Source organism: Panthera uncia, chromosome A2 (genome assembly GCF_023721935.1).
Source record: "Panthera uncia isolate 11264 chromosome A2, Puncia_PCG_1.0, whole genome shotgun sequence".
NCBI lineage: Eukaryota > Metazoa > Chordata > Mammalia > Carnivora > Felidae > Panthera > Panthera uncia.
This window is the reverse complement of record NC_064816.1, coordinates 71,008,961-71,028,573: the sequence shown is the minus strand read 5'-3', so window position 1 is coordinate 71,028,573 and position 19,613 is coordinate 71,008,961. Positions and strand designations below refer to the sequence as shown.

Below are 19,613 nucleotides of genomic sequence, written 5' to 3'. Positions count from 1 at the left end.
GGTGTATAAGTGACCCATATTACATATCTTGATATGAAATATAAAGAATGGAAATAGAGACTCCTTTGCCATAGGCAGTTGAGGCAGGAAACTCCAAACTCATATGCAGAGCCTAAATGATGAGTCTTCTCTGGCAGATATATGAGAGGCTCAGTAACGGGTTTACAATTGCTATGGATTTTGAGCACGTTGTCTAATTAATTTCTTTCTGTCTCAAAACCCAACTACACAATGAATGATACACGGAGCATTTCTCTAATGCTGATTACCCCAGGAAATCTCTGTTTAAGACTTCATTTGTAAAGTAGGGCTTTCCAAGCACTTTCAACACTCTGAACTTCATTTTAATATTCATAACGAGGTAATAGAAATCCTCATTTTCAGATCTTGTAACTGACATCAAATAGATCCTGAAACTACAACCCATCTTGGCCATCTACTGTCAGAGGGACCACATTCAGTCTTGGTTGTAAGACTGTGGCACTTGGTGTGACCAATCCAATGGGTGGCATGGCCAGGATGATAACCCAAATAGTCTGACTCAATGGGCCATACACATGCTACACAGTACAGCTGCCTTAAAAAATAAGATGTTTACACATAAATTTTATCCAGTGAAATTTGAACGACAATATATATCCGATCACCTAAATAGTCTTCAAATAACTTTTAAAAAGCCTGGACCCATGCCTCACAATTGAAGCACAAGCTTTTCCCTAAGCTAGACATTATGCATATTTTGAAATTTATATTCAAGCATGAACTACCCATTTTAAATTACTTTTGTCTGAGATGAAACTTCACCAAATCTGCAGATAGGATAATTTGGGAAGACCCAACCCTGTTCAGATGTAGTTGTTATGCAGGTTAAATTACAGGAGAATAAAAGGGTGTTTTAATCAGAGGCTGTCAACTTAAATATAAAAACACGTATTGAGCACCATGTATATACCAAGCACAGCAATAGAAATCAAGAAAGCAAAAATAAGCAAGATGTGCTCCCTGCACTGAGGGAGGTCATGAACTGGTAACAAAGAAATGCAGGTACAATAAAGATAAATGAAAGCTACGATCGACGCGTGAATAGGGACTATGGCAATATAATAGAGAGTTAACTAAGTTTTAGAGGTTGAGACAGAACAGAAGGACTTGCTAGAGTTAATAATCCTTGAATTGAGTTTGATGGTTAATCAGCAAATCCCTCCAAGAGATTAAGGCCATTGTATGAACCAAGTCAAACTGGATTTGAACCTATGGTCAAAACCTTGGTCAATGAACCCTCCCCCATCACGGTCAAAGATTGTCACCATAGTGCTGGCAACTTGCCATTGTTCTAGATAAAACAGAACCAAAAATCACCCAAAAATCTTCCCCACTCCAGGCAAAAGAATACAGAGTGAATGCCTTAGCAATGATCACAGGATCTTCGTGTGCAAAGAACACCACATCTGAGCTCAGAACATCTGCACGGTATCTGTTCACGGGACCTATACAGCTTATCCTGTGTTAAACCTTGCTTGTTCTCCACAGTCATCAGATGTAAATACAGTCTATAAGCAGGGCTTTTGGAAAGTCTAACAGAGTCAAACAAATGACTTGACAAATGTCCCAAATTGGCTCAAGATTTACACAATACTGTTTAAAAATAGGTACATTTCGGTCTTTTTATCCTTTGCTGAGTTTGGTTTTGTTTTGTTTTACAGTACACATGTTTTGAAGCCCTGGCCTGCAAACTTGATTTTTAGACAGCAAAGGACTACGGGCTAATCCCATAAAAAAATAAACCATAAAGGGAACATAAGGACGTATGGTGATGGCTTGTAGGCACCCCTGATTCCCATGATCACAATTCACACCATTTTCCACAATGAAGTCACCATATTGCATATTAAACTGTTCCCCCACATTACCTTGCACATTCTCAAATGGTTTATTTCTCAGAAATATTTGGTAAATATGCCCATTATCCGCTGTGAGAATAACATTAAGAACCAGATGGATGTTTACATAAGACAGTTGGCAGCTTCTTTAAAGTTGCATATCTTGTATATAAAAATCCCACAAGCAGAGGTTGTGAAAGCATGATGTTGATAGACGGTGGCTGTTCAACCCAGTCAGCAGCCCCTTTCGCTGATGTCCACATTAACTGGTGGAGCTAAAGTTTAAAAGCAAAACAAAACATCTCTGCTGGTCCATCCTTAGCACTCAGTTCAGTATGGACCCAGTGACCCTACAACCAGGGTCTGCAGAACAGGTCTGTTTTCACCCAATTTGCATTTAGTTCCCATAAAAATCTTGTGCTCTTCAGCCTTTGCATCCCAGATTCGATTTGGGAAACATCATCATTACACTTAGGAATCACTGCCAATTTTCAATGCCAGTTTATTCTCAATCTCTAGGCCAGTTAATCTCTATAGAGGTTAATCTTCTGGCTCCTCCATAGCAAAGGGTGAGACTCAGGGTGGACCCTGGCAATTACTACTGTTGCTTTCTGACCCTGTACTTAATATATTGGGTTGACTCAACCCAAGCAAACTTCTTTTTTTTTTAATTTGTTTTTACATTTATTTATGTAAGTTTTGAGAGACAGAGAGACAGAGAGAGCACAACTGGGGAGGGGCAGAGAGAGAAGGAGACAGAATCCAAAGTAGGCTCCAGGCTCTGGGCTGTCGGCACAGAGCCCGACGTGGGGCTCAAACTCACGGACCGCGAGATCATGACGTGAGCCGAAGTCGGACGCTTATCCTACTGAGCCACCCAGGCGCCCCAAACCTGAGCCAACTTCTATGAAAGGTTCCTCTTCCTCTTCAGTGCAGAGAAGGCCCAGACTGAGTTGCCCGAGTGCTGAATCCACCTGGGAGGGATCTGAGAGGCCCCTCAGAGGGGTGGCCATCAAGGTGGCCTCAGATTCATCCTTGAAATTAACCCAACCTCTTAGGGCCAGGGGACTAGACGAGGGAAAGCCAGACCTATCCCAGGATGGAATGTCAGCCTCTGAGCCAGGCTGACAGCTGAAGTGACATTCCAGGGAAGCTTCCATTTACCACATTCCTCTTGTTTTCCCTTCTCAAATAGAAAAGTATATACCCCTTAAGGAAGGTGAACTGTTCCAACGGTGGACCAGGGGGTGGGAATCCTCAAGAGTTTAAGATAGAAACTTTAGGATCCAAAAAAAAAATCCTTTTTTTTATTAATTCAAGACACCTTACAGACACCATCTAGTGAATTCTCCCAAAGTATGAAAACAAGTCCCACATTTTTGTCCCAGGGTGGCCCCTCCTTTGGATGGGGAGACCTTCATAGACTTGACCCATGGAAAAAAACTGTAATAATTTATTTTACCATCTGATTTTATGGGTAAGAACAGTAATACGGATAAAATCAGGTAGCCCATCTCCAGCAATTAACAAAGTACACAAACAAGGAGATAACTGATTTCCTCTCCCTGGGCCTTTATCCAACAGACCATCATGCAGTTTCAATTTCACCATTCCTAGCTCATCAGCCCTAGAAGTAGAACCAGAAAAAGACTAGAGTGGAAATGTGTGTGACAGAAGGAAGGAGCTCAGCCTCCTGGTGTAATGAGAGCGTGTTTGGAGCCCCATGGAAGACACTGGGCTCGGCAGGGCAGGTGCTCAAGTCTCTGAGCTTTACAGCGAAGGTTTTGAGAATCGGCACAACGTCGCTCGGGGCCCAGGAGCAAGAGTTCATAGCTTTCTGTTCAACTCCGGTCATTGGCAGTAATCTGGCACACACATAGATTTAGTTGCCAGTCTCAAGGAACCAGTAAAGAAACATAAGCATGAAAGGCAGCAGGGGAAGGGAAGAAATAAGATAGAATGCATTTACATAAAATTGCAACCCAAGTCACAAACCTGCCCGGCACCACCAAGCTAAATCTGGTGTTGGCCCAGGGCCAGGGGCTGAAGCTCCATACTCTTGCCAGTTAAAGGCCCGCCCCTCACGTGCTGCCTCACTCCATTGATTCCTGTCCATCTAAAGATGGAGCCAATATAGGGCAACAAATATACTTCCCACAAGGACTACTTAGCTTTGCTCAGGGGAAAACTCTTCTAACTCCAGACTACACTAAATGGTGGGGGGGGGGGTGTCAGGGGAGCGCGAGGATGGGGCACCTACCCAGGGGCCCCCCCTCACAGGGCTTTTGTGGCTGGTCACTCTTACACAGGTGGGACGGTAGTGGCATCTGGTGAATAATGATGGTAAAGGGGTCAAGAGAAGATAGCTGTGTGCAGAGGGCAAGATGCCCAGATGCGGGCAGGCCAGAAACAGAGAGAAGGCCCCTGTCTGTGGGCTCCGTGGATCCCCTGCATCAGAATCACCTGTGGTACTTGTTCAACATGCATGTCCTGGGCCCCATCAGGTGACCCCTAGTCACCTTTTAAGAAAAGCACCATCCTAAAGGTCACATTGTTACAAGGAAAGTTTCCAGCTTCCTATTTTCCACCCTTGGTTTTGAACCTTCACTTCCCACCTTATTTAAATATAAAAATGAATATTTATTTTTGAGAAGGTGAGGGGGGGGCTGCAAGTGGGGGAGGGGCAGACGAAGACGGGGACAGAGGATCCAAAATGGGCTCTGCACTCACAGCAGAGAGCTCCATGCGGGGCTAGAACTCACAAACCAGGAGATTGTGACCTGAGCCGAAATTAAAGTTGGTCGCTTAACCAACTGAGCCACCCAGGGACCTCCCCCCCGTTCCAGCATTTGTGCTTTTCTGTCCTAGTTGCCCTCCTTCCTCCGTGGACCGTTAATATCACAGATATACTGCACATCTGTTCTGTTTATGTACCACGGCCCTTGGGGCGGCCACAACTATTGTCCAATCTAAGACTCTTCCACCTTCCCCCCACCCCCACGCCAGAACCAATTTCCACCCTGCTGGGAATGCACACTCTAAACGCAGCAGAGTCACAAAACCGGCTGAGCCAGGCAGCAGGTCTAAGGAGGGCTGCAGATGAGGAGGAGGGGCTCTCAGGGCAGCCAGAACCAGTTCTAGCTGACTGTTCCCAAGTTAAGTGCAAACGGAGACTGGAGCAGCCAAACTTCTATTCAAATGAACATAAACCATAGAGGTGTTTTTTTTTTCTTTAGCAATCTCCCAATGTTTAAATGTTGGCAATTCCAAAAAACCATAAGCTCTAGGAAAGCTGAGTTTGATGTGCAAGCTGCTCATTTGCAACTTCTGCTCTAGGAATGTTTAAATGAAGAAATGAGAGAAGAGGCTCCAGGCTGCTGGGTGTGTGGACTTGGCTTCCCAGAGTCCTTAGCAAACCCTCGGAGTCGCTCCAGGCTGCGGTGCTGATGGGACTTAAGATCCAGAGGGCAGCCTCTCCCGAGGACAACCCAAACAAGCCTTTTCTTTAACCAGGGAGAAAAACCAAGATTTGTATAGTCACCCTCTGCCCCTGCCCAGGGACATAGATCCTCAATGTCCTACACTGAAAATGTTCTCCGCTCCTAGCACGAGCTCCCCAGCCCATAAAGGCCAATGCTCTTGCCTGCATTCTGTGCCCACCTCCCCAGAATATGGCCCCTTCATTCTCTGAAAGCTGCCCATTGGGCATGACCCAGATGAATCCTCCCTCCTACCACCTCTCCCTTCTCTGTAAATTCTGCGGCAGGGGTCACACCAATAGTTCTTGATTATACTCAGCCTGGTCTTTTTCTCCAATTGTTTCTCATTCATAATATTAAGTCCCAACCCCCTACAGACTATAAAGTCCTTAGAGACCGCAACTCCCCTCCTGTTTCTCTAGCTCCCTCTTAACACTCATTAGGACTCCCAGGAGTCACTTAAGAAATACTTAGAGACTGTCCATCGTGCTTGTACCTTGTACCACTTTTCAATCTTTCCTTGAACAAAATTATGACGAACAACACGTAAAAATTCTACAGGGGTTTTTCAAATGTGAACATAAAGAAGGTACGGTGCATACCTATATTGCTGATTCTATCGACAGAGTCCATTTCCCCTGTAATGACCATCTGTACCCAAAGCTCCAAGCCCCCCGCAGATATTAGCATGTTTATTTAAAAGTCTTTGAAAAATTGGCCCTTGAAATGCAAATGTTTATTTCTCTTCATGAGAACAGGAGTTTCTGTAGCCCTGAGCCCAGAAGACTAATCTAGTCCACCACAGTCCCTTGACAAGTGCTTGAATTTACTGAAATTGATGGATTATTGTGCAGAAAGAGGAAGAGAAAAACTTTTCACCTAAGTCCAAGGAATGAGGTGGAGAACAATAGAGTCAGCTGGCGGGGAGAGCGGCTTCGCTCCAGGCAGGATCGAGCAGCACTTTGAAATCTTCCCCTGTCCCCAACCCATGCTGTCTCCAGCCTGGCGTTCGCTTTCATTTATCATTTATCTGGGGATCAGTAGCGGGAAGGGGGGGTTCGTTCTCCAGCTGTTGTGTCATTTCCCTTGATAAGTCCTAAATTGACCGCGTTCTCCGGCACCAAAGGAGTCTTCTTGCAGTAGGCATTTTTTATCATGTGCCCTTTTAAGGGACAAAGGCATCATGTCAGTAAACTGCTATCGGAGAACAAAAAAAAAGATAATATTCGTCTCACAGCTTCATAAGCATGGTCTTCTGAGGGGCTAATGTGAACATAAGAAATTAGACAGCATTACCATCTGTTAGCCTGACAGCAGTGGTGATCCGGTGAAGGAAAAACACAAAATACTATTTTTTCCAAGGGCAATTTTTAGCCCTAAGGAATCCAATTAAGACATTTCAAATTGAAGCCTTTCCATGTTTATAGTTTCACACAATATTTGAACATCTTTATGGGCAAAATGGAGTTGCATCCCATAGCTAGTACCTTCCTGCCCTGACTGTTACTTGTGAACCCCAAGGGAGCATGCTCTTGTATTGTGAAAGCGGCGGTGTGAGCTTCCCGGGGTATTTTTCCGGGCAAGAAACATCCGAAGGATGATTTGTGGAGGTGTGATGGCTCGAAGATGGGATCTTGGGTGCCTCACATGGGACACACAGGGAACACTGGACAATGTTGGTTTCCCCACCACTCTGCTATCAAAGAGAGCCACTTTCTTAGAAGCCGTGATAAACAGATATTACTTGGATGTGTGTTGACGTATTGATCCTATTTTTAAAAACATCTCCACAGATCCTCAAACGGCAGCGGGTGAGGTGGATGGGGTTAATCTGGAGGAGATCCGAGAATTTGCCAAAGCTTTTAAAATCCGGCGCCTGTCCCTTGGCCTGACCCAGACTCAGGTGGGACAGGCTCTCAGTGCTACAGAGGGCCCCGCGTACAGCCAGTCGGCCATCTGCAGGTAACCCGTGCCCACATGCTGTCACCTCTCCTGGCCGGCCTGGGCCTCGTTTGTCCTCATGGCTCAGCTTTTCTTCTTCGGGTGGGCAGAGCTGGAGGGGTAGAGTATGGGGACTGAGTTTGGGGCGCTTACATGTTGGAACTGGTGACACTGATGGAAACGAAGGTGCTGAAGCAGATTTGGGGTCCTGGCTTGATAACTCCTGTCAACTCACAAAGAAGGCGGTCTCATTGGAAGTACCCCACCTCGGGGCAGGAGCTTCCTTCTGGACCTCCCCACCCTCCTATGAGGCTGAGAGCCACGGTCTCCTGTCTGCAGACAGGCGTCCTGAGCGAATGTCATAAAGCTGCCGTTCCCACCATTTCTGCCCAGGGATGGCTCTCAGGATTCTTCCAAGAAAATACACCTTAAAAAGAAAATTAACTGTCTCATGACCGCCGAGGAATGCAGTAGCATTGCCTTCCCAGACACAACTCTAAAAGCACATTTTTCAAAGAAGCCGCTGCTTTACGTGGCGCAGGCAGGGGTAGTGAGAATCTGGCCTCACCTGTCCCCACCCCTCCAAAATAAATACATACATAAATGACAAGCATCCAGCCTTGGTTGTGTTCAAGTTGATCTGGGTCAAGCCGCCAGAAGCAGACCCCGTGCATGCATGTTTGTGTCGCGCTAATCCCATGTTTATGCATGAGGTAACAAAGGCACTTCTGTAAGAGCTTTTTCCTCTTGGGCAATGCCTTATGAGTCCTCCTCCATCAGGAAAAGCCAAGAAACCAACTCTAAACTCATTTAAGTGGATTTTGTTCTTGGTGATCCATGAAATGCTGTCTTTTTATCTGCTCTTTATACTTTTAATGTATTCCCCAAAGGACGGAAGTGTACTTTTCCTGCAGTTTAAGACTAAGGTTATAAATAACATCAGTATGGGGTAGTAGCTTGCAGCTCACATTTTGCTCAATGATTTTCCATAAAACCCATTGATTGTTGTTAAATACAAAAAGCGCCATAGGATCCTCTCACTTCTATGGTCTCCCCTACTGTTTTTTCTTATAAGATACCTCCCTGTAGAAAATAACCTTTATTCAGTCTATACAAGGATACTACTACTGCTGGGAAATTTGTTTCAAGGCTTGTATATGTTATTCCAAACAACATGTACAGAAACATCAACACTAACAAGCGGCATCAATGATATGAATACTGTGGCTCCCTGTCGGGAAACATTAATTTTGTTTCATCTTGACGGCCCCGCGATAAAGGCAGCTACAGGTTTTTAAGTTGTTGCAATTTGTTATTTTTGCTAACATCCTCTTTGGCTTATTTTTAGTCCTAAAACGTGATTTCCTTTTATTGGTTTAAGTGCCATCTAATGTTTTCCACCAGAGCACATAGTGTGCCTAGGGCATTCCCAATCAAATACGTTGATTTCTAAAGTCTTCCCCAGGGGAAGCCAAGAAAGCCATGGCTGATGAAAAAGAGAGAGAGAGACCCCTGGAATTCACTGGATAACAGAATATGTCAGATGCCTTGACTTTACAGCCTTTCTCTAGCTCCTAGTGTTTTGGTGAGCCAGTTCTAGAAGCTAACTACCAAGAGAAAAAAAATGAAAGTCTTGAAAGAGACCATGATCTGACATTGGAACAATTCAAGTTCATTTTAAGAGGTGGGAAGGAATCTGCATTTGAGCCTGCTCACCCAGGTGTCACTTTCCAGCTACACTGACTCCCAGGCATGGCTTTGATAAGCCCCTCCTGGTCAGAGACACAGAGGAGGAAACACCACCAACACACTGGGCACCCCCAGGTGTGTCCCTGCATCCCAAATGCAAGCTTTATCCCTAGAGCCTGTTGTCACGCCATCAAGAGTTTAAACTCTGGGGCTTTCATGGTGAATGATGGTAAAATGTGGTATGTGGCAAATTACCAAGGCAATTGGAGCTCCGGTGGAGCGTGCCTCAGGGGCCAAGCTCATCAAATGATATTAGATGATTAGTTCCTTTTACATTAAAAGCAAAACGTACCTCTTCCCCCTTTGATCAGTAGTGGAAGTTGGTTGGTGTTTTTTTGTTTTGTTTTGTTTTGTTTTTTAAATAAATAAATAACTTCTCGAACCATACATGGAAGGCCATGCTATGGAAATCCAATTAAACCTTGACACTGTTTGCCTGCTATCACAATATCTAAAATTCACTGTCAAAGATAAGATTATGGCCCATAAAAGAAGACTATCCTTTTGTTTTCTTCTGCAAGCGTCCTTATAGAACATACTCTGGCCAACGCAGGTTCATTTTAGCTCTATGAGAACAGACTATTGTAATAAGATGGGCTCTGCAGTCAGACGGTTGTCTTTCAACACACTGACCACTTAAAAAGAGTGTAGCCAGAGAGGATCCAAGAGAGGATCTGTGTATCCCAAGTTGTCATGCTGGAGGGCTGTGAATTTGGATGTAGAACAAACAAGCAAATAAAAGCAAGTGGTCCTTTGGTATATTTCATTGAGAGTGAGTCTGATTTGCCACCATGATGACCTCTTAAAACACTCTATATAATTTCATCCAAGATGCTTCCCATTTTTTAAAAATCAGTGTAGCAGAGGAGTGCTGATGGCAGTTGATACATAGAAGAGCTCATTTACAGAAAATGATATCATTCAAGTACAGTGTGCAGATAGCCCACATTAAACACAGCTTGATGCCCTGGTGCAAAAGCACACCATTACACTGGACAGCGTTCAAAAGGCACGACGTGGCCTTAGCACATCCGGGGAGAGGGGTGTTGGTAGCAATTACAAGGTGTCCGGCTGTTTGAGTCCAACAGTAAAGTAGCCATGGGCTGTGTTTCACCTGAAAGGGGCACTTGTTGTTAACTTACATATGGTGCAAATTGTTGGTTACCTGAGACAGAGAAGGGGCGAGGGGAAGGGAGAGACAGAGAGAGAGAGAGAGAGATTAAAATAAGACATACGCAGAGATGAAAAGAAAGCCGTAAAAGAAACGCGTTCCAGTTGCCATCACCGACTATGGTAAGGAACAGCTATAACATTTGCCTAACCGAGTCGGTGGGAGGAGTTTAAGGAAAATGAAACGTGAAACCTAAAAAGAATCATTTCAAATGGAAGGCCACGGCAGCTGTCGTCTCGGATGCCGCTGCCTGGTGTTCATTTTTGCCTTGAGGATTCTGAGGAGGGGGAAATGCGGCCGGCAGGATCCGCGTGAAAGCTCAGCTGTCCAGGGTGCACGGGGGGGGGGGGGGGGGGGGGGGGGGGGGGGGGGGGGAAGATCTGCGAGTTGTGTCTGTTCCCATCATGATGGCTCGTGTGTCCTGTGGTCTGCACCCTTCCTCACCCCCATCCGCGTGGCTGTGCGGGCTGCATGGGGGCATGAAGCATGCGGGGAGCGGGGCGCGCTGGCTTGAGCGGGGTCGGCTACTTGAGCTGGCTGCTAATCTGGAGTGAATTCGCTCTGCCAGGCAGTCAGGCAGGCAGGCAGGCAGGAGGCCCACCCTGGCAGAGGACTCAGTGTAAGACTGTTCTTTCTCAATTCTCCCCCCAGACACACCATCCTGAGAAGCCACTTTTTCCTACCACAGGAAGCCCAAGAGAACACTATAGCTAGCAGTCTGACAGCCAAACTGAACCCTGGCCTTTTGTATCCTGCCAGGTTTGAAAAGCTGGACATCACCCCTAAAAGTGCCCAGAAGATCAAGCCGGTGCTTGAGCGGTGGATGGCTGAGGCTGAGGCCCGCCATCGAGCAGGTATGCAGAACCTGACCGAGTTTATCGGGAGCGAACCGTCCAAAAAGCGCAAGCGGCGCACCTCCTTCACACCCCAGGCCCTTGAGATCCTCAATGCCCACTTTGAGAAGAACACACACCCCTCTGGGCAGGAAATGACCGAAATTGCCGAGAAGCTGAACTATGACCGGGAGGTAGTTAGAGTTTGGTTCTGCAATAAGAGGCAAGCCCTGAAGAACACAATTAAACGCTTAAAACAGCATGAGCCGGCCACGGCCGTCCCTCTGGAGCCCTTAACAGACTCTCTGGAAGAAAACTCCTAAAGAGACGCCCGCCCAGAATCAGAAGCAAAACCCACAGAAACGAAACTCCACCCTTTGGACTCCACAGACCATAATTGAGAATAATAATTAATAATAATAACAATAAATTGAAAATAAAATTGAAAACTAGCTCCAGTCATCACCCTTGTAAGTAAAGGACTAAGGAGACTACCAAGTGGACGGAATGGTTTATACGTGTCCGTTGGTTTTCCAAAAAGAAAAAAAAAAACAATTTTTGAAAATTTTTAAACAAGGCACACACCGCGCCGCAGGTGTGTGCGGTAGGATAGTCCCCTCCCCCACCCATCTCCCCCCAAAGCCAATTTTTTAACGGACTTAAAGCAAACCAAATAACCACATACCTTTTTCTGTACATTATGAAAATGTGAACACATTTTAAGGAAAAAGAAAAACAACTAAACCAAAAAAAAACACAAAAAAACAAAAACAGAAACAAAAACAAAAAAACAAACAAAAAAAAAACCCAACAAAAACTTTTATCTGTTCAAAGCGAATACAAGCCTGCCACCTGGAGGAGGGACTAAGGACTGCATTCTTTCAGGTTCTAAGTGCTGATTTCACTATGAAAACTATTAACCAAAGTCATAAACACGGCATTGCAAACGCGATCGTTGGTCTACTCTTCTCTGCGTGTAAAGTTGCGTTAGGAATTTTTACATTTGTACTTAAAGGAAAAATAAGAAGCCTGATTTCTCCCATCTTACCCATCTCTGTCCCCACCTGTGGTGTGGGTGCCATCGTTGAAGCCATTATGTGAGGCTCACTGTTGGTTTTCATTGGGGGTGGGGCGTTCTTTTCTCTTTTTGTTTGTGGGGTTTTTTTTGGGGGGGGGGGGGGGGGGCGACATCCTGGATCGTGTGCCAAAGCATTCATTGCTTTCTTCTCACTATGACTTGTGGGTTTGAGAAAAGAAAATGGAGCCCGCATTTCTCATTTTTCCTCCATTTCTCCATCTCCCTCACATGTGGCCTCCAGGGTGTGCTGGAGGGCCACAGAGTGGGAACCGTGTCCTTTCCACTCAGATCCCGGTGAAATGCAGGAGAGACTCCAAAATAACGAGGGCTTTGCTCGATGAACTGTCAACACTGGCATAAGCTATAATTGTACTCACTGTCCACACCAGAGCTTGGGATTTTTCTCAGTCTGTTGGCCACGTACATGGAGACCTGACCAAAACCAATTTTGTAATATAAACATAAACTGCACATTTGGTTCAATACTTACTTCTATGTTATGCTTCTGTGCAAAGCAATTTCTCTCAGAGGTCTGATAGCCAAAGAAATGTCTCAAGATTTCAGTCAAAACACACACATAGCATGCACACACCCATATGCACACACACAAAGAAAACAGGCCAAAAAGAAAGGGATCGTGACTGGATCATTAAAGGCCATCATGTATCCTGTAAATCCCATCTTTTCTGCTACTATTTTCATTCCAGTAGGGATGGCAGACTCTTTTCAGGGGGGGAGCAGTTGTTCCTGGGATATACAAATAGAGCGGAAAGTTAGAAGACAAATTTAAACAATTGGAATTGGGGGCTGGGTTCTTGAGGGGAAAGAAGTTGTAGCAATCAAGTGCCTCCACTAGAAGGAAAAAAATCTAGAAGCGGCTCGTCTAACACAGCAGAATAGCCTTCACCATTAGAGCTAGGGGATTATTTCATTTTTCAAAATAACTTACTCAAAAGATCGGTAGGCCGAAATAACCTAGTAGGCCAGAAGGAAAGGGTGAGAGGCGAGGATGGCTGGGCAGGTGGACACCCGGATCCCGCAGGTATAGGCAAAATGTGTTCAGTCAAAGGAGCTGGCAAAGAGAACCACCGATGTGCACACCGTCTAGATGCAAATGTTCCCGAATAGTTAATTACTAATCACACTCATGTGCTCTGTAGAAGTAAATTATGAAAGAAAAAAAAACCCTCAAGTTGCCCGACTGAAGAGAAATGTTATCTTCTTTCCCTAACACACTCCCTCCCCCGTGGGAGTTTGAGTTTCTTCTGTCCGCCCCTGGGCTGGTGATGTCAGTGCAATGGTATGAGCGTCTCCACCCCACCCCCCTCCCAGACGGCTCATGATTCACGCAGCAGTCAGGAGGCCACCAGCAAGGAAACTCAGAAAGAAATCCCGCAAGTGGCATCATTCGCCTGTGAAGGTGTTTCCACTGGACCAGTCTGATGCTAACTGGACCACGGCTAATGGACCACGGCTAACTTGATCTTCAATGCCAACGACATCACGGCACCCATTTCGCCACCACCAAATCCACCGCACAAACACCAACAACCCAGAAATCCAAAAACGTATCAATTAAACAGATTTTGTATTCTCCTAGGACCTGCTCCAAATTCCGTCAAGAAAAGCTCCCCAGGAAGAGAAGTTAACAAGAGGACATATAACGGATGCTAAATGTGTAAACATATGCCAGCAGCTGCTGCATAAGGCCTGCTCCGTTCGGAGATCTATAATTGGGAGGGGATAACTAGGACAGTGAAAATAAAAAATAAAAGTGATCTTCCAGAGTGGAATAAAAAAGAAATATATTCATCCCACAGTCGTAAAACCATTCATGTGCAGTGATTTTTTTTATAGTTTTATAATTTTGTATTGTTTTATAAATTATTTATAAGGTGTTGTAATGCTTCTTATATTAATTTTTTACAGATGAATTTTTTGCTACAAGGCATAAAAAGGTGCCTGAACAAATTCTTAGGAATATAAATTATATTGTGTGACTTGTAAGTCTTCGGGACCTCACCTACTGCTTAATTTTTATTATGACATTTCTTATTTCCACTTGTAAACAACTTCATATGCCAACAGCACTTAAGCGTCTTTTATGTTCCCATGAACTGAAGGTTAAGGTTGCCACTAACAAAAAATAAAAGCCACTCCAGGCACATGTGATTGTATTCCAAGCTTCAATATTTTTCTTACATATTCCTAAATCACGGTCAGCTTCATTTCCTTCATGGTTTGATGAGAATGGAAAATGACCAATGTTATATTTCACACTTGTTTGTGGGCTTTTTTCTTCTTTTTCAACCAAAAAAACCATTTTGAACTGCTGAGAGTTTTAATTGCATTTGCAAGGTTTTGGTTTCTATATGTTGTAATCACACCATACACACGCACACGCACGCACACACACACACACACACCCCACAAAAGAGAGAACAAAACAGCAAAAGGAGCTAGGAAAAAAGAAAACCAAGTAGAGGCGTATCAAAGAACTCAAGCTATAACCAAAAAGAAATTGTAAAATGCCTTTGCTCATCTTCTCTACGCTGGACCAAAGCTCAGTATTTGTAGGTATATGCACATTGTATAGATATGGCTTAAATGTTGCTGACAATCTTGCAATACTAAACTGTTCCTATTTTAAGAAAAAAAAAAGAAATACAAACTGTTCATCAATGTTTTACCTCAGCACTCTACTTGTACCCAGTTAATGACCAAGCTTAAAAAAAAATGGAGAAAAAGGAAATTGATTTTCATTTCAATGTTTGACTGTAAAATCTGTTTGGATAACATTTTGTAATGAGCTTTTCGTCACGTGGTTTGCTTGTCTTCAACTTGAAATTATGTGAGGCACATTTGTTTATTTGTTGTTAAGAAAGTGATTTTTTTTTGGTTTTGTCCTACGTGCTGTGATCTAGACTGGTCACCAGGGTCACTGATGAGGCACCACAGAGAGCTGCCTCTCCATGCGTGGGGCAGGCAGCAGGAAGGAGGGCAGGAAAACCGACTGGGTTGTTTTGAAAAAATCATCATGATGAGAAGTTGACATGATGGACTTGTGACCAAGAAGCCAAACTGGATATTTAAAAGCTCCTTACTTGCTCTGACATTGAAACCAAAGCTGATTTATCTGCACAGGTTGCTTAATGTTTAAAAAAAAAAAAAAAAAAAAAAAAACCTGATGAAACTGTACTTAATCTAGAGCAATATCTGTATGGTCAGTAAAGCTGCACTTTGTGTATTTCTTAACAGCTTCAGATCTGTCACTTTTAATTTGTACCATAAAAAATAAAGAATTGTTTGACATGAGCTTCTAGGCTAAGCGTGTCTTCAACTCAGATATGTCATTTAAATTGCAAGCATGTAAATGAGCGTGTGTTGTAATGGTAGCAGTTAAGAAGAGGAAGGGAATCCAGGCAGACCGGTTAATGTCATGATTGTTTCAACTTTCCAATAAAATACTAGATAAATTAGGACTCCGTTGGTTGCAGGTTACAGAAATCCAACTTAAACTTGCAGAAACAAAAAGAGATCATGCTGTTTTGACCCGACCAGGAGCACAGCTGGATACAGTGGTTCCAAGCAGCTCATCAGCTTGCCCTGCTCGGCTTCCTTCTCCGACGGAGACCCCAGATGTTGAGTCTTGTGCTGGGGAATGAGGTACTTGAATCGGCCACTCAGGGTCACAGACCCTTCCTGTCTATTGGCGGGGGGGCGGGGGGGGGGTCCATGTGATAACAACCCTGCAGGACCCCAAGGATGAAGGAGGAAGTCTCCACAAGACCCTGAAGACAGAAGACGGAAACTATATAGTAGGCAGACAAAACCCGCAGCCACCCCAGTCTCCTACTAACACCCAGCTGTGTGTCACGTATTATAGAGGATTCTGCTCTTAAGCAATGTCTGTCAGTGCATGTTCTAGAAAATTTTGGCATTTAGAATATGCTCCTGATTCAGTTTAACGTGAATTAATGTTGTTTTGTAATTTACTAAATCAAAAGGAAGGTGGGTATATCTTGTCAAAATACCAGTTTAAAAAAATATTTTTAATTAGAATCACAATCTGCATATCTTTAATGACCTTCAGCAAACATTTCTTATGCTACATGGAGGTCCATACATCAACTTCATCTTGTGATTGATAGAAGTGCTTCAGGGCAAGCAAAAGAACCAAAAATCGGAGTGTCCGTACATTATAAATAGGCAAGGAAAGTGGCCAGGAAGCTCCGAGATGGATTTTTAAGAGGAGCAAAAAAAAATGCTGATACTTCTGCCTTCGTGGGCAGTGAAAGACAAAATATAGTCGTTGTCAAGCTTTCTTTCCATTTAAAATACTCTAAAAATACTCTGAGCAAAGGTCGTGCCTATAATTAAGCCTATTATTATAAAATATGTTTGATAATATACCTTTAAAAAGATAGCCATCTCAACTATACTCAAATTAAAAATAAAATAAGTATGTCAAAGAGGTACCTGGACTTCCATCTTCATTACAGCATTATTCACAGTAGCCAAGATATAAAAATAAATGGGGTTGTCTTTTGTTCATTATAGAAATGCTTAATATACTGAAGGGACACAATTATTTCAACTGTCACAATAAAAATCTACTAGTTTCCACCTACCAACATTGGCACGTTCAGCAAAGTTGGGTTCTACCGTCATGCTGGGCCGAAGAGAAAGACCAGGAAAATATCAACTTAAAAAGTCATAATTGTCTCCATGCTTAATAAGGACATTCCAGCACCAATAATACAATATTTGGGCAACAACCACTGATATAAATATAATTTCTTTGTAACTATATATCTGAATCACTTTATTAATATACTTTACCTATTATAAGTCTTATAATAAAATCTAATAAAGTAGAAAACAAAAAGATGAACATAAAATAAGATCCCCACCACTTACATTCAGTCATTCCATACTCCACAAATACCTGCTAAACACTTCCTATGTGCCAGAAACTTTTTGTTGTGGACACGCAGAAATAAACAAAATGAATCCTTGTCTTTAAGAAACTTAGAATCACTCCAGGTTTCTTGTGTTGTAATATTTCACAAATAAATTTCAGAATCTAAATGATGAAACACAGTTCTGAAGCTGATTTGAAACCAGTAAATGAACGGGCAGAAATAGCCCGAGTTCCAAGACAATCACCAATACCTGTTTTAAAAGGCTCCAAAGGCTGTCCCAATACAATTTTCCACTAAGCCAACCATATACGTGTCATCTGTTCAGCGGCAAGTGTAGCAGGACAATAGTTGATGAAGTTAATCAAAAATCCGTAGTTGGAAAGAGTTCAGGAGCAAGCTGTCACAAAGCAGATGAAACCAGCTCCTCATTAACTCACACAGGTCTGGGTTCCTTCTCCATCATTCCTCCCTTTGAAAGGAGTCTAAGCAAACAGCCCTTGAGAACCTTTCTGCTTATCGGCACTACCAAGAGAAAGCCATGGTCAAGGGAAAAAGAAGACACCTGTGGAGGTTTTCTATGTATTAGGTGAAAATCTATCTAGAACATATGAAACATCACTGTGTTTTCTTAAAGTGGATTGTGGACATAATTTACATTCTTCTTTATGGGCTCTCTCCATCTATCTTCATCTATCTCCACTTATTTTGTTTTGTTTTGTTTTGTTTTGTTTATTTATTTTGAGAGAGAGAAAGAGCATGTGTGCTCACACATGAGCCAGGGAGAGGCAGAGAGAGAAGGAGAGAGAGAATCCCAAGCAGATTCTTCACTGTTAGCACAGAGCCCGAAGTGGGGCTTCATTTCACAGTTTGGGAAATCATGATCTGAGCCCAAATCAAGAGCCAGACGCTCAACCAACTGAGCCAACCAAGCGCCCCTTTATCCTTGTTAATGGCTCCACCCATCAGCGATCCAAAGCAGAGGTCTAGAAGTCATCCTTGACCCCTGTACACACCCACATACACATCTCCAAGTCACCACAAATCCTGGCAATTGTGCCTCATGAATTCCTTTTGACTCTGTTAACCCGAAAATGAAGAGCCACAGTAAGAGGCAAACGAGCACTTATTTGGCATCAAAGAATTGCAATTCAGGGAGAAAAGATTCAGGTGGAAACCCAAATAGCGTCCTGCTTGTAGGATGGAAGGAAGCAAGGGGTTATCATAAGGAGAAGGAAGAGGGACAGTTACATGAGTTAAGGGGGAGAGAAAGCTTTTCTATAGGTGTTAACAGGCTAAGCTGCTCTGGGTTAAACACTCTGTCTTCAGAAAGTCCACAACCATCAGCCTTGTGATCAGGAGGTCCATACTCGCACCGACTTCTCAAGCAATTGTTTAAACAATTGCCATTTTCAATGAGAAAGAATGAAATATGGCCCTTTGTAGCAACGTGGATGGAACTGGAGAGTGTGATGCTAAGTGAAATAAGCCATACAGGGAAAGACAGATACCATATGTTTTCACTCTTATGTGGATCCTGAGAAACTTAACAGAAACCCATGGGGGAGGGGAAGAAAAAAAAAAGAGGTTAGAGTGGGAGAGAGCCAAAGCATAAGAGACTCTTAAAAACTGAGAACAAACTGAGGGTTGATGGGGGGTGGGAGGGAGGGGAGGGTGGGTGATGGGTATTGAGGAGGGCACCTTTTGGGATGAGCACTTGGTGTTGTATGGAAACCAATTTGACAATAAATTTCATATATTGGAAAAAATAAAAAAATAAAAATAAACAATTGCCGTTTTGCCCAGTCCAAACAAAGACAGGTAAGACCATTTCTCTGCAGCGGCCACTCCTGGTCTGTTTTTAAATGGCTGCAGTCATGTCAGTTTTCCACACTCTGTCTCCTGGTCTCCATCCCCTACTGCCACTACTTAGTTCAAACCTGCCCACCTCTCACCTGGACCACCTTGACATGCTCCTCCTGGTCTCTCTACCCATCCTATACGTGCCCCCCAAGATATCATTCTAAAAGGCCAACATGAACCTATTTCTCTCTTAAAATCTTCCCTATGCTAACCATTGCCTTCTGAATGAACACGAAACTCCAGCACAGCTGGCCCTTTCATGACCTGGCCCTTATTTACTTCTTTAGCCTCACCTCTCATCAATTCTCAAACCAAACTTCCTAAAATTTCTTCGCTACCCAAGGAACATTCTATGCTTCTGCTTGGGACATCCATCCACTGCACTGTTAACCTATCCAACTTCTACCCATTCTTTAAGGCTCAATTCTGTTCAATTCCACAAAATTGCTACTGGATTTCCACCATGTGCCAGGCACTGGGCTGCTTTCAGCGTACGTGTACTGAGCTTGCATGTTTATCGGTCACCACTTACATGTTACAATATCACTGCCAGAGACCTCTGAATGACCTACGGATTTGGCTTACCTGTGGACTTGGAGTTTGGCAATATATTCTTTTAGCCAGTTGTCATTTGTATGTGGCAGACATTCCTGTAACGGTAATTTTATATCTGTATAATTTTTAAAGTTCTTTCATG

The 19,613-nt window shown here is 43.6% G+C and overlaps 1 protein-coding gene across 1 annotated transcript in view; it reads left to right on the top strand.

Moving 5' to 3' along the window:
* Nucleotides 1-12,168, top strand: part of POU6F2 (POU class 6 homeobox 2) — a 461,044-nt gene extending 448,876 nt beyond the window's left edge. Inside the window, exons 10-11 of the mRNA XM_049642770.1 lie at nt 7,153-7,321; nt 10,872-12,168. Of these exons, the coding sequence (XP_049498727.1) occupies nt 7,153-7,321; nt 10,872-11,376 (674 nt within the window). The 3' untranslated portion in view covers nt 11,377-12,168. The remainder of the gene's footprint in view (nt 1-7,152; nt 7,322-10,871) is intronic.
* The last annotated feature ends 7,445 nt before the right edge of the window (nt 12,169-19,613 follow it).